At 49.9% G+C, this 14,731-nt stretch overlaps 1 protein-coding gene across 1 annotated transcript in view; it reads left to right on the forward strand.

The window, feature by feature from the left end:
- LOC129392945 (cadherin-23-like) overlaps positions 1–14,731 on the forward strand; it is a 336,485-nt gene that overhangs the window by 158,350 nt on the left and 163,404 nt on the right. The window contains exon 7 of the mRNA XM_055092951.2: positions 11,583–11,777. Within this exon, the coding sequence (XP_054948926.1) occupies positions 11,583–11,777 (195 nt within the window). The remainder of the gene's footprint in view (positions 1–11,582; positions 11,778–14,731) is intronic.

The raw sequence follows: 14,731 nt of genomic DNA on the forward strand, positions 1-14,731 counted from the left end.
GAAGCCCAGCCCACGAGGGAGGGGGTGGTACCTGGTACATGCTGCCTGGTGTTGAAAGCAGATGTCCTGGGCGCTGGGGCCAGGGTGGGTATCAGGGCTGCACCGTCACCACGGCCCTTCCTGTTCCCTTTTTCTCTGCACACAGCCCTTAGCCAACTGCTGGGAATGGAAATAGCATTCTTTATAATGTGAAATTATTTCTTCCTTAGTGTTTCAGCCTATAGTGTCACTGTTATGAACTTTGGTGCCACTTTGACTCTTGATCCTTTGTATGTGGGCCAGCCGTCCGTCCCTGATGCATGATACCCTCTGCTGCCACGTGCTCTCTCCCTCTGCTCCTGCTGGTCTGCAAGTGAGAAGATGCAGGGGGAGCCTGGAGGAGGCAGGTGCAGGGACGGCCCTGGAACGTTGTCAGTGATGGCAGGTGGCACTGGGGGATCTCCAAATTCTACTGTCATTCATTCTACAGGAAGGTCACTCAGTTGGAGTCAAGGGTAAGGAAACTTGCCTTGGAGCTCCTTAGTCTCTGAATAGGAAGGAGCTGGGGCTGTTTCATGCTTGGGTATCACACTTGGCCTTGAAAGTCAAGCTCCTGAGAAGAAGGGAGGGAGGCCCCAGATGTCCCTCTGATGAGACTCCACCTAGCCCTGCATGTCCAGCATGTGTGCATGGGGTGAGGGAGAGGGTGTCTTGCCCCAGACCCAGGCATGTGTGCTAGAAACCTGGGTGGAGCCAACAGCCTCTTCTAAGAAGGGAGGGAGTGTCAGTCATTGGGTGGTGATGTCTGACGTCTGCTCTCTAGGGGAAATATCCAAAGGAAGGCAGGTCAAAAAGACAGAGGCACCATGAGCACAGGCCTGGAAGGGGACCACACTTTGGGGCTGGCACATAGAATAGCTGAACTGAAATCGAGGACCTCAGTGGAGCAGTAGTGAAAGAAGAGTTTAAAGAGAGAAAGTTTGTTGAGACTATCGTGATGGTCAAGGCCTGGGAGACTTTGCCTTGGAGCAGATGATGGTGATTTGGGGGGAAATGAGATGCTGGATGAGTGCTTTAAGGCAGGGACTTTCAGGATCCATTGCAGGGGGCAGAGTTGAAAGGGAGGAGGCAGCTGGGCACCATGGCTCATGCCTGTAATCCCAGCACTTTGGGAGGCTGAGGCGGGCAGATCACTTGAGGTCAGGAGTTCAAGACCAGCCTGGCCAACATGGTAAAACCCTGTCTCTACTAAAAATACAAAAATTATCTGATCATGGTGACACAAGCCTGTAATCCCAGCTACTGGGGAGGCTGAGGCAGGAGAATTGCTTGAACCTGGGAGGCGGAGGTTCATGCCATTGCAGTCCAGTCTGGGTGACAGAGCGAGACTCAGTCTCAAAAAAAAAAAAAAAGAAAAGAAAGGGAGGAGGCCACTCAGTGGTGCAGCCATAGGGAAAAACTGTTTTTAATTTTGATATTAACCTTTATCAAAGTAATATATGTTGAATTTAAAAGTCAAATAGTACAGCTCAGCTTATAATAAAAGCAGCAGACCCTGATTCATTCTTTACCACTCCTGCTTCCCACCCATAGAGAACCTCATTCAATTTCTGATATTTACTTTCTTATTTCTAAATCACATGCCTATACATTGTTTTAGTTTTGAATATTATCTATTGATTTTTCACCTATGAAGGATGAGAATTTCACTTTTACACCATCCTCTACCTTATCTTTGCTATACACACACACTGGAGCATGCACCCTACTCTTAACATTCACTGAACCCTACTCTTAACATACATACACCCTACACAAACATCCTACTCATAACTTTCACTATGTCCTACTCTTAACATACATACACCCTACATAAACACCCTTCTCTTAACATTCACTATCCATCCTCCAAACATAATTATATTTCTCTTTTTAGCTAAAACAGCATTTAGTGTACACACTATTATGATTATGTAAATGTTATTCACAGCTGAGCCACATAATATACTGTAATTATATTTCCTCTTTTATTTTCTCTAGAATTAGTAATCACTTCTTTTTTTGTTTGTTTCTTAGTGTTCCTTAATGCTTGATGTAGGGAGCCTCTCAGCATATTCAAAGTATATTGAGTTTTTAAAATTTGATTTTCATTTTTCTTAACAACATTCTCCCTGGAGTGTCCACCCTCCTGTCTCAACCTGGGCCAGCTGTGCTCTGACTTGTGTGGTGTTCTGGAGGCTTGATGTGGGGTGGGCATTGGAGAGGAAAAGAGGGTCACTCTGAGGAATCTGTTATCTTTCTTCTCTATTGGATCCCTTTTCATGAATGTCATATTTTCCTGTTTCTTGGTTTACAGTTTCTTGAAGTACACTGTTCAGTAATTTTCAGAAAAAAGTGTTCATGGGAATTTTTTTCACTTCATCTGAACAATGCATTCATGCTATGCTTTTGTTTGTTGATAGTTTGGCTGTGTATAGAATTCTGGAATGGAAATAGTGTTCTTTATAATGTGAGCTTATTTCTTCCTTAGTGTTTCAGCCTATAGTGTCACTGTTATGAAATTTGGTGCCACTTTGACTCTTGATCCTTTGTATATGACCTTTTGTTTCCTCTCTGAAAGTCTCAGGATTTTTAAAAAATAATCAACGTTTTTGAAACTTCATGGTTTTATGCCTCAGTATGAGTCTTTCTTCTGAACACATACTGGTCTCTTTCAATCTGGAAACAGGTCCTTCAGATCTGGGAGATTTTCTTATGTTACTTTTTGGATGATTTCTTCCTCTTCATTTACTCTGGGTTTTTTTTTAACTTATTTATTTATTTATTTATTTATTTATTTTTGAGACAGAGTCTCACTCTGTCACCCAGGCTGGTGTGTAATGGCGTGGTCTTGGCTCACTGCAACGTCTCCCTCCTGGGTTCAAGCATTTCTCCTGCCTCAGCCTCCTGAGTAGCTGGGATTATGGGCACCCACTACCATGCCCAACTAATTTTTTGTATTTTTAGTAGAGACAGGGGTTTCGCCATGTTGACCAGGCTGGTCTCGAACTCCTGACCTCAGGTGATTCACCTGCCTCGGCCTCCCAAAGTGCTGGGATTACAGGCATGAGCCACCATGCCTGGCCTGTATTTTTTTTCCTCTGGAATTCCTATTAGTTGGAATGTTGGATATTCTGAACTGCTCCTCTAATTTTCTTACTTTTCTCTCCCATTTCATCCCTTTGAATTTGTTTCTACTTTTGGGGAAATTTCTTTATCTTCCAACTCTTCTCTTGAGTTTTTAAATTTCTACTGGGCCTTTTTTCCTCTTGGAATATTCTTTTTCCAAAGATGTTGTGTCTTGTCTTTCCGAGGATATTAAAGATGCTTATTGTTGTTATTCCTTTTTACTGTTTTTTCCCACTCTGTCTTTCATGTTAGAGGCTCTTCTCAAATGTTTAGTGATCCTTAGTTGTCTCTTCATATATACCAGTGAGTTCACGTGTAGCTGCCTGGAAGCTTGCTGTGTATGTGTGGAGCAGGGCATGGTTGGGACTGCTTGTTAGCCAGTGGGCTCCATTATGGGATGATTGGAGGAGGACCTGGCTGTTCTTTCGAGGGATCTGCAACATGTCAATGTTTGTGTTTTCTCTTGCACCAGTTTTCATTTTTACTGCCTGGAGCCTTCAGGAGGCTGAATGGCTAAAGAGAACTGAAGAGGGATGGGATTGGTGGAGAGGGTACAGATTTCTTCCTAACCTCCCTGTTTTCAGTGCCTGGTTCAGCTTCCATCCATGAGTCCAGAACCCAACTAACTTGGACCCTCTAGAAAGTAAATCTCACATTTTCTGCAAGAGGTGGGGAAGGGATCTGGGAGTCTAACCATTCTTTTTAAAGCTGTTCGGCCCCACCCCATTCCCTCCCACTCAGCATCACCTGGTGTCTCCGGGTCCTGAGCTTTTCCAGTGTTCTGAGATGCAGGCCTGAGCTTCAGCTCACCCGTCTCCTAAGGCAGTTATAACTGGCCCATCTGTTTCCAGTTTCCAGAATTTTGTTGACGTCTCTCATCTGCTGTTGTCTCCTCTCCTGTTCTTTTTGCCCTTGTGGATTTATGCATTTTTAATTCCTTTATTGTCATTTTGGTGAGGGGCTGGGACAAAAACAGAATTAAATGGATGTGTTCAATCTGCCATGTTTACCACAAAATCCTGATTCTTTTAAAACATTTATTGAATGCCTTCTATGCACAAGTGACAGTGCCAGGACTAAAGAGGTATCCAAGGTAAATAGCAAAAAGGAAGAGGAGGGTGAAGAGTGGGAGCTGGGAAAGAGGGGGAGGTCTCGTATGGCTGCAGCAGGTCAGGAGAGCCATTCGGTAAGCACTTTGATGAGTGTCTTTCAGGGATTCCAAAAAGCCAGTACACAGCTGGAAGCTGTGAAGGAGGGACTCTGAGGAGGGACTTGGAGATGGGAGGGTGCTGAGTTGGCTCTGGAGGAGACCAGAACAGCTGGGGAGACCAGCTTAGGCCCAGAGAGATGTCCTCGAGCCATGTCAGGGTGTGAGTGACTTAGGGCCCAGGCCACAGAGCTGGCAGCCCACCCCAGCTCTCAGAGCATACCTGGCACCTTTTAGATCCAGTACATTTCACCCAAGAGAGCAGATACTGGTAGAAAGAAGAGATGTCGTCAAATTATCGCTCCCCGATTCCTCCAGGCATAGATGCCGGAGTATGGGTACACATGGGTTTATGCACACACGTGCCCCTTCCTGACCAGAATGGGGCTCCCTGAGATATGTGTTGGTGCCCCATGGGCATTCGCCCATCCTGCTTCTCTCCCCTATACTGTCCTCTGTGTGGACCTTGTCCTCCTGCGCTCAAGTGCCTTCTTGCCTATTTGAGAAAGAAACATAGCCCACCTCTCCCATAGACCCCATTTCTCCTCCATCACTGCTCCCCCATAAGCTGGAATGCCACAAACCCCCATATTTGGAAGTGACATCCTCCCAAAGCATCCCAGTAGGAGAGGCGCCTGCTTTAGCATCCAACAGAAACCGAAGTGCAGATGTTTCTCCTCTGCCCCAGGAGCCCATGTTCAGAAAGTTCCTTGCCTCTGACTTGAATTCTTCTTGTTCCAATGGGAGCCCATTTTCTTATTCTCAGTGAAAGTGTGCAATTTTGAAGTACCCTCCTTCCTTCCTAAGCTCTTTTTTGGCTACAGCTCCCCACCAATCCTCTGTTCTCTTACCTAGAGGCGTCTTCAGCTGCCACCCTCATCCCCAGCCCTTCCAGAACAGGAAGTCCCACTTGAGGAGGGGCCCTGAGCCCACTCTCCACCCTTTTCTCCGGAATCCTGAAGTCTGGGCACAGAAAGGTGACCCGACTTTGAATCCTGATTCCACCACTTACAATCTGTGTGACCTTGGACAAGTGGCTTCATTTCTCTGACCTTCCATTTTCCCCATCTGGGAAAAGGAAGCAGGGAGCCGAGGTGTATAAAAATGCAACTGAGGGCAGAGGACGGGAGGGCAGAATCCCACTAGCCCCTCTCCTCTCCCCACCCCAGCCCCAGCAGACAGCTGCCCAGCCTCTGAGCAGCACAGGAGGCTGTTACCAGCTCTGATCCACCGAGAAGCCTGCACCTTGTCAGGACTCCATCTGTCAGGAATTTATTACTAATGCATTTTATAACAGGCTCTGTAATAAGATATTAAAGACTGTAGCAGCATCTAGCAAGCATTCCATAAATATTAATAACGCCTTTAGAGATGGCACCTATGGTGGAAATGGTAGGGCTTTTTGCCAAAGTTTGGTCAAGGGTACAGCATAAATCTTGAAGGGGGTGAAGGGAGCAGGTGCACCCTAAAGGTGAGAGGGTGTGGAGTCCTTCTTTTCTCTCTCTCTCCTATCTTCCTTTCTCTTGCTGCTTAATTTTTGTATGTCTTTTCCTCTGTTCATAAGTTTTCCTCTAGAATGTCTTTTTTTTTTTTCCTGTTTCAGTTAGTTCCTTTCTCCCCAAGTTTCCTTTCCTCCCTTTTCTCTTATCTTTCCACTTTATCCCGTTTTCACTCTGGCCCTCAGTCCTGCCCCTCTCACTGTTCTCACCGCATTTTCCTCTGTGTTCCTGTGCTCTTCCTTCTCCTTGCCCCTCCTCCCTGCCCCCCTTTCTTTACTGCTCTCTCTGTCTGGTTCCTCCTTCCTGCCTCTCTGCCCCACTCCCTCTGGCCTTTTCTCCCTTGCTGCACACTCTCCCTCACCCTGTTCCAGTGAGCAACCTAGCCACCTCTGGAGAGGCCTGGAGTGTAATGTAACTCACACTGCATGTGAGAAGTGAGCTATTTATCATTATTATTAACGAACAAGATCCTTTGCACGGCAGAACTTTCCCAGAGTCGATTCCCTTGTCACCCCAGGAGTAGCAAAAAGATTTATTTGTCTCTGAATTGCACAGGGTGGCCCATTTACAGCAGGTCCATCAGAAGTGACATGGAGCTTAAATGGGAACTGGAAGAGGCAAGACCAGCCCTGCCTGCGACCTGCATGGCGTGGGTTACTTGGCGAGAGAGAACACCTGGCAGGTGCAAGAATTTTGAAGGGGATAATGCCTAGACATGCTCCCTGGTCCCCTGAAGGCATGGGTGTACATTTGGGGAGACTTCCTTTGAAATGGCCCAGAAGCCGTAAGGGAGTAGGTGGGACTGGGCAGGGGGGTACCATGAAGGAGGGGAGGAGGGAAGCAGGGGTGGGGCAGAGAAGTGGGTCAAGAGGCCTCCCTCAGAAGCAGAAGTGATCATGCCCCATGGGGTCTTTCTTCCAAAGACCACGGCTGCTCCTTTCCAGCAAGAAGCTGGACCCAGGGCGAGTGTCCACAATGGAGGTGTGGGGAGAAGCTACCCTGGAAAGGAGGGGCCCAACCCCCAGCTGAAACAGGCCTCTTGGTGCTGCTTCTACAACTCCAGCCCGTGCAGCCCCAACCCCAGACACTCCAAGCCCCACCCCAGACACCCCGAACCCCACCGCAGACACCAGAGCGACACCTTCCACTCATTCTCCTTGTCCTCAGATGGCAAAGTCTGGCCCTGCCGAGCATCTCTCTTCAAGGCCTGTCCTGGCTGACTGTGTGAAGTCCATGATCAAGCCATCCCTTGCCCATCCGGCCACCTCCCCATGCGCATGCTGATAATTGCCTGCAACCTGGATTTGCACGTTAATAGGAGTGTCTGGAGATGGTTAAAAAGAAGAGGGAGCTGGCATTTACCCAGGCTCCTTGATTCTTCTCCCCATTGTAACCTCCAGCCTCGGGTGGCAGGCACTGTGCCCTCATTAGCAGTCCAGGAGTGGTGGCCTGGCACTTTGCTTGCTGTGGGCGCTAAAGAGGTAGAGTCCCATCAGCAGAGAGTCTGGGTGAGCCTGGGGCAGAGCCATGGAAATGAGGAGGCCCTGCCCATGGCTGGGCATGTTCTGGGGGGCAGGAGCAAGGAGCTGAGACCCATGCAGGCCAGCGTGAGCAAGTGGGGTGCCCATAGAAAGGACGGCACAGGCAGGTCCCAGCACCGCAACCATGGGCAGGAGACAAAGTCAGCGGGGCCTGGGATGGCCAGGGTGGGAGGCTCTTGGAGGCCCTCATCTCCATTTTTTCTCCTGCACTGTGCTCTGCTCCGCTCACTGCAGGTGGGCTTCCTCTGACTGCCCGTGGCATCTCTGCCACCCTGTAACTGTGGCTTTTGTGTGGCTTTCGGCCTGTCATGGTGCCCACTCCAGCCAGATAACAAGATCTTTCTTTCAGATTCTCAGAGAAAATTGATTTAATTTCTCAGGCCCCACCTGATTGGCATGGCCTGGGTCTGAAGTCACTTGGAACAAACATGAGTGCCTAGACCCATCACCTAGAGCAGAGCTGTGGTCATGAGGAGCAGCTGTTCTTGGAAGGAGGGTGGGTGGGGAGGCAGCGGTTGGTATCTCTTTGGGTGGGGTGGAAAGAGCACTCTGTATGAGTCAAGGCACCCGATTTCCACTCTTCGACTCTGTCATGATCCACTTGTGAGGCCTGGAGCAAGGCACGTCCCCTCTCTGGGCTCATTTTCACACCTGTAGTCCACCCTAGGAAATGGGGAGGCTAGACTGGATGACCCCAAGGTTCCTTCCAGCTCCTGCATTCCAGCTATCCAGGGTGGTGTATGGTCAGGACTGGCTTCCTCGTTTAGGAGCCTCCCAGGCCCCCAGGTGCCCCCCTCACCCCTGCCTCAGATCCCACCCCTCCCCTCACAGGCTCTCAAGCCCATTGTGGAAGGTCTTCTGGGGCTCTTCCGTCCTCATCTTGTCTTCAGCAGCCAGGATCCAATCAGCAGAGATGTTCTCTTTCTGAATTTTAAGGTGCCCATTTGTCCCAAGTTCATGGTGAAGAGATTCATTAACTGTTTACACTATTTCTAATACTTCCCCCTTTATGTGAGGCTCATCTCACCCTGCCTGTAATGATATTTTATTACTATAGTAATAAGTGCAATAACCATTTATCGAGTGTTGCTCAGTGTTGCTGTGTGTCTGGCCCAAGGAGACTCTCTTTTTTTCACACCTTATCTCTTATAATACTTTTTTTTTCTTTTTTCTTTTTTCTTTTTTTTTGAGATGGAGTCTTGCTCTGTCACCCAGGCTGGAGTGCAGTGGCATGATCTTGGCTCACTGCAACCTCCACCTCCTGGGTTCAAGCCGTTCTCCTGCCTCAGCCTCCCCAGTAGCTGGGATTACAGGCACACACCACCACGCCCAGCTAATTTTTGTATTTTTAGTAGAGACGGGGTTTCACCATGTTGGCCAGCCTAGTCTTGAACTCCTGGGTAGGAGCTGCTAACAGCTCCATTTTACAGATAAGGAAACTGAGGCCAAAAAGAGGTTTAACAGCATATGTCTGCAATCTCCCAGGGGAAGGTTCCAGACTCAAAGTTAGGGAGTCTAACTCAGAATTCATGCTCTGAGCCACCAAGTGTTACTCCCTGTAGCCTACCTGGAAACCCAGATGCACCTGGCCCCATAAAGCAAATCTGCTTGCATTGAGTCTGCAGATCTGTGTGCACGTCTGTGCATTTCCCTGGAACAGCAGCTGGGTGTTCAGACAAGCCCCCAATGTATGTGCTGATGAGCGCCCCTCCTTCCCCGCATCTACTTCCCTGATAGAGCATGGTGCCCAGGACCTGAAATGCAGGAAGTCAGCATTCTTTTCTCTCCAATAGTTTGTCCCTTCTAAGTATATGAATGGCTCCTTGCCAGGCCCATTTAAAACCTTCTCTAAGTTATGCAGAAATTAAATGGGTTTTCACCGCAGGGCATGAAACATAATCCAAGAAGGTCAGACGTGGAGACCATCACTTCTTTTTCCCCTTTTCCACCATTTCCTGAATCTTGCTCTTAAATCCTCTGATCAGATGCAGAAGGATCAGAGAGGCTTCCCCTCAGGACCATGCGGTATGGACAGTCAAATGTCCTCGCCTCCCCGAGGCAGGGAGCTGGAGAGCTGACATCTCACGGGAGCCGTCCCTCTCCTCTGGGCGCCAGCTTCATACAGAGTGGTTTAAGTAGACTGGCCGAGTGCTCTGAAGTGAGGGCCGGCTACCCTGTTTCCTGTTGTTGTTGTTGTTGTTGTTGTTGTTGTTGTTGTTGTTGTTGTTAAATATTTGGTAGAATTCACCAGTGAAGCTGTTGAGTCCTGTGCTTTTCTTTGTTGGAAGATTTTTGATTACCGAATCAAATAAACATAAAAGCATAATGTTGAATTAAAAAGCAAGCTTCAGAGTGATCTATTGTATATGAAAACCATCTATTTACAAATACCCACAAAACAGTATCTTATATTATTCATGGCTAGATATAGATACATATGAAGTACAAAAGCAGACTTTCACACAGGGGGCTGGCAGCTCTGAAATCAGAATGTGGCCCTCCTTTCTTGTGGCAGGAGTCGTGGGCCCCCATGAAGTGTTTCGTTCTGGATTCATGGGACTGGCTCTGGCACTTCTGTGTGATCTAGAGAGAGTGAGGGCAGGACAGAGAACTGTGGGTTAGCTGAGAACCTCAGAAAGATCTCCTTAAGGTGGGGGAGGGGTGGTGGAAATAAGGGATGCTAAGGTACCCAGGGCTTAGCAACAGGGGAAAGTTCTACCCCTAGGGCTGAAGGGAAAGGAGAGGAAAATTGTATTATCAGAGCCCACTGAGAGTTGGGGCCATGGAGGAGAGCCTGCTGGGGTAGAGCTGGAGGGGGTAGAGGAAGTAAGACCCCAAACTCTTTCTCTTCCTGCTCTGGGAGCTCCTACCAGAACTTCCCATTGGCAGAATCCAACTGGAAGCCAGCCAGCAAGAGAGCCTGGAGATGCAATCCATTGAGAGCCCGGGGATTGGGGAAAGGCAGAACTGGGTGGATCATGGTGCCAGGGGAGTGGGTAGACAGGGAATGCCCTGGATGGTACTGTTAATATCAGTGCTTCTTGACACCTCCCTGCCCCACCCTTGAAGGTGCCCTTGTCTGTGCCCCTCTAGGTTTCCAGAAATTAAAATTGCAACTACTGTCTTCTCAGCACTTATGTGCTAGAATGTTTACACTCATGATCTTATGTATTCTTCACACTAACCCTGTGAGATATGATTAGCTTCAGTGTACAGTGAAGGGATTAAGGATCAGAGAGATTATGTAATTAACCCAAAGACACACAACAAGGCTGGGATTCCAACAAATGGTCTGTCCATCCCTGAAACTCTAGCACTTGTCTGCTTTGCCCCCTTGCAGACTTGATTCTGTTTTGGAGGGAATGAGCATCTTCCAAGCAGCTGAATTAGGATAGGCAAACCTAGCAGAGGAAAAGCACATTCAGACGGCCAGAGGTGTGAGGGAGCCTGCTGGGTTCAAGAAGTATAAATAGCTCCATGCCTCCAGGAAACAAAATGTGAAGGGGGAGACAGGAATGGACCACAAGGGCCTGTGTTCTATGCGAAGGGCACTGGGGAGTCACGGATGGTGAGGAGGAGAGGGGCGCCCTGCATCTGCCTCCTGTCCCCAGTGGACAGAGTGGTTGGAACAGGCAGGACGTGAGCCTGCCCATTCAGGTTGACACTTGTCTGCTGATGGGGGCAAATCCACAAACCCAGGAAGAACCCTCAGCAGCCCCATGGCATTATTCTCCGGAGGCCCTTTCCAGCCTGACCAGGGGCCCCATAAAGAGCACCCCTGTGTTAAGTGCATGGTCTGTCTGTGAAGGGCTGCCAGGAGGGAGGCTTGAGGCTGGTCCCCAAAAAGGAAGCCTGCAGCTTGGGCAGCCAAGGAGCATTTGACAGAGGAAGCGAAACCAAGAAACAGGTTTGGGGACCGTAAGACCCCTCATCCAGAACTCTAGGTTAAGCAAATCATCTTTGGAACTGGTGCTCTTTACAGCCACCAGGAGGCCATCAAAAAATGAAGAAGAGGAAAAAAAAAGATACTGCATTTTAAATTTTGGGGCCCCTCCTAGAATGAAAATGACAAGGCCTCGGGTCTGGTTGGCTGAGGGATGTAGAGAATGGGCTTTGAGGGACTCAGCCCTGATGGCGCAGCTGCTCCGCACTGGCTCACCCTTGTACTTGCTTTGCTCTCATCCCCAGAATACACCAGTGGGGACGCCCATCTTCATCGTGAATGCCACAGACCCCGACTTGGGGGCAGGGGGCAGCGTCCTCTACTCCTTCCAGCCCCCCTCCCAATTCTTCGCCATTGACAGCGCCCACGGTATCGTCACAGTGATCCGGGAGCTGGACTACGAGACCACACAGGCCTACCAGCTCACGGTCAACGCCACAGTGAGTCTCCATGCTGGGGCCCCGGCCGTCCCGGCTGCCTCTTCCCACCCTGGAAGAGAGTGATGGGGCATTCCAATGGGACATTGACCCAGTGGCACACACTCGATGATCTATAATAATTATAGTGGTGATAGTCATGATAGAAATGAGGCTGGCATTACTGAGGCTTTGTGCTGTGTCCCTGGCACCGTGCTGAGCACTCAAAGGGACTTTAAACCTCAAGCAGCCCCATGTCATAAGTATTGTTAAGATGCCCATTTTGCAGATGAGAAAACTGAGGCACAGGAGCAATTCAGTGACTTTCCATGGTCACCCAGGAGCCTGACTCCATAGCCTGCTCGGGTAACTTCCTTGAGACATTCTTAGTGCAGAGCGCCTCTTGCTCTCTGGGACACAGGACAGAGGTGTTCACCCAGCTGTGTCCTGACACCATCCAACCTGCAGGGCCCAAAGGAGTTCAGGCATCCTGGCTCTACTCCCCAGAGTGGTGACATTCCACATCATCCCTCTGTGCCAAGCACATTGCTGGCCCCTGGGAATTCCAGGATGAGTGAGTCAAGGGCAGAAGGCAGGAGAGGGTAATTATCCCATCTGATGGCTGACTCTGTTGAGAGTCACACAGCCCATGAGTAGTGGCAGAGCAAGAACCCAAACCAGGTTGTCCACCTCTCAGTCCAGTGCCCTGACCACCATGCCCCATGGCTAGACATCTCCAGGTCTCAAGAACATCGCAGCATGCCCTTTGTGCCAGCTGTTTGGGAGATCCTGGGGAACAGGCAAGCCACACTCTAAATAGGGTCCTCCCCCTACCTGCCCCCTCTCCCTGCTCCCAGCTGCTGCCTCAGGGCATAGCTGGAGCCATCAGCTGGCAGCAGGGCCATAAGCTGGCCTGTTGTCCCTTAGATTCTGTTGACAAAGCTTACGCCAAGAGCAAAAAAACATGGGAGTCCCTCTCAACCCTCCAGGTCCTATCTGCCTGACACTCAGCATCCACTCCTGACCCACATAGCTGTCGAGGGGCCTGCCGGCAGCGCTGAGGGGCTCTCCTTGGTAGGTCACAGGCTCTAGATCCAAGGCTCTGGATCTGGACTGGGTCCAGAATCCAGTTTTGAAAGATGGGGTGCCCCCAGACTTGGCCAAGATGCAGAGAGAGGCCTCAAGACCCAGGAAATGCGAACTTCTTGTTTGGCCCTGGCCCAGTGGCTGTGGGGAGGTCACTGCAGGTGACACTCACATTCTTTCCTTCTCCCCTGGTTAAGTGTTAGTTGCCTGGGAGGAGCTGTGTGCTGCTGTTTGTAAAACTGACCTCAGAGGTCAAGGGGACATGCAAGCCCAGGATTTGCTTTTTGTGCACATTTGCCTGCACCTTCCATGCAGCCTGGCACCCACACATGCGCTGCCCCTCCACCGCACTGTTTGCACACACCAGGGCCCAGAAACACGCAGATGCTTGCCCGCTGTGGTATAATTTCCATCCACCATAAAAATGGCTTTGGACCGTGGAGAATAGACCAGAGCTGGGCACAGGCAAGAATCTGGGTGGCGGGGCCTATCAAGAGGACTGGGCTCAAGCTGGGATGATGAATACAGTTAAATTGCTGTTACTCTCCCAGTAATCAGGCTTGAAAGCAGCAGAACGGGAGGGGCCCTAGAAGTCCCTCTCTAGATGGCTTCCTCCTTGCTTCTGGAGTAGCTGACACCGAGTCCTTCTCGGGGCTGGTGCTGTGCCCTTGGCTGCTGAGCACTTCCCCAAAGAAGGAGATTCTCGGCCTGGCATTGCGGGCAACAGCGTGAGTTCCCAGCCACCACTGAGCTGGTACCAGGATGGGGAAATTGAGGCATCCTCTGGGAACAAGCTGCTGAGAGCCATGGGCCCCAGAGTTACAGCTGGGAGCCTGGCAGGATCACTCCCCTTTCCCCACCACAGAGTCCAGAGTGGGCTGGGCAGGGGCATTTGTGGCATGAACAGGACTGCAGTCACAGGTATGGGACAGAGAGGGCCTGTGCCAGGCTAGACAAAAGCCAGCTGCCTGCAAAAGCCTGGTTATGGCAAATCAGAGCCACTGGCATCCCCTGTCCAAGAGGTCAGGGGACTTGTTTTGAGCTTCCCCACTCCAGCCCTGGGTGCCTGGTGGTCATTCAGGTCCCTAGCTGGGAGCTCTCCCCGTGGGCAGTGCCCAAGCCTGCCGTGTGGGCCCCAGTCCTGGAGCCTGGGAGGCTGCCTGCCAAGAACCTCTCTGCTCACCTCCTGCTTCCAGACCTTCCTCTCCCTTGCAGCACCCACTCCCATCCCTAAAGGCCCTCCCACCCTCTCATTGGCTGTCCCTGAGGATTCCTAAAGACAACCAGCCCTCCCTTCTCCTAGGCACAGCAGCTCCATCTCTGCAGGCCAGGAGGAGGCACCAGGCTTCTTGGAACTCCAGGAATGCCTTGCTTCATTCAAGTCACCCCAGACAAACCAAGGGAGAGCTAACCTGGGGACAGTCACTCCTCAAATCTTAGCTCAGAGAATGTTCGAGCCTGAGGGGCCTTAGAAGTCATTCACTTGAGCCCCTTCATCTCACAGAAAAGGACATCAGATTCCCAGGGGGAAAAAGAACTCATTTGAGGTTACTCAGCAAATTAAGAGACCGAACTGATGTTAGAGCCCCAAGTCAAAACTGTTAGTGGCAAATTTTTATGTGAAAGGATCTGAGTTTGAGTTCTGGCTACACACTTAGAAGTTGTATGACTGTGGACAAGTTACTCAGCCTCTCTGAGTCTCTGTTAACTCATCTGAATAATGGGCTCATCATAACTACAGATGCGAGTGAAGTGCCCGGTAGAGTGGCTGCCACGTCATCTGTACAAAGCACTGCAGTTACTATTATTGCTGGCTATTGTTATTCAGTTGCAGCAGGCTACTTAAACAGTAGAAGATAGATTTGGAGTTTTCTTTCTTGCCAAGCATTAAA

The sequence above is a fragment of the Pan paniscus genome, chromosome 8 (assembly GCF_029289425.2).
Source record: "Pan paniscus chromosome 8, NHGRI_mPanPan1-v2.0_pri, whole genome shotgun sequence".
In the NCBI taxonomy this organism is placed as follows: Eukaryota; Metazoa; Chordata; class Mammalia; order Primates; family Hominidae; genus Pan; species Pan paniscus.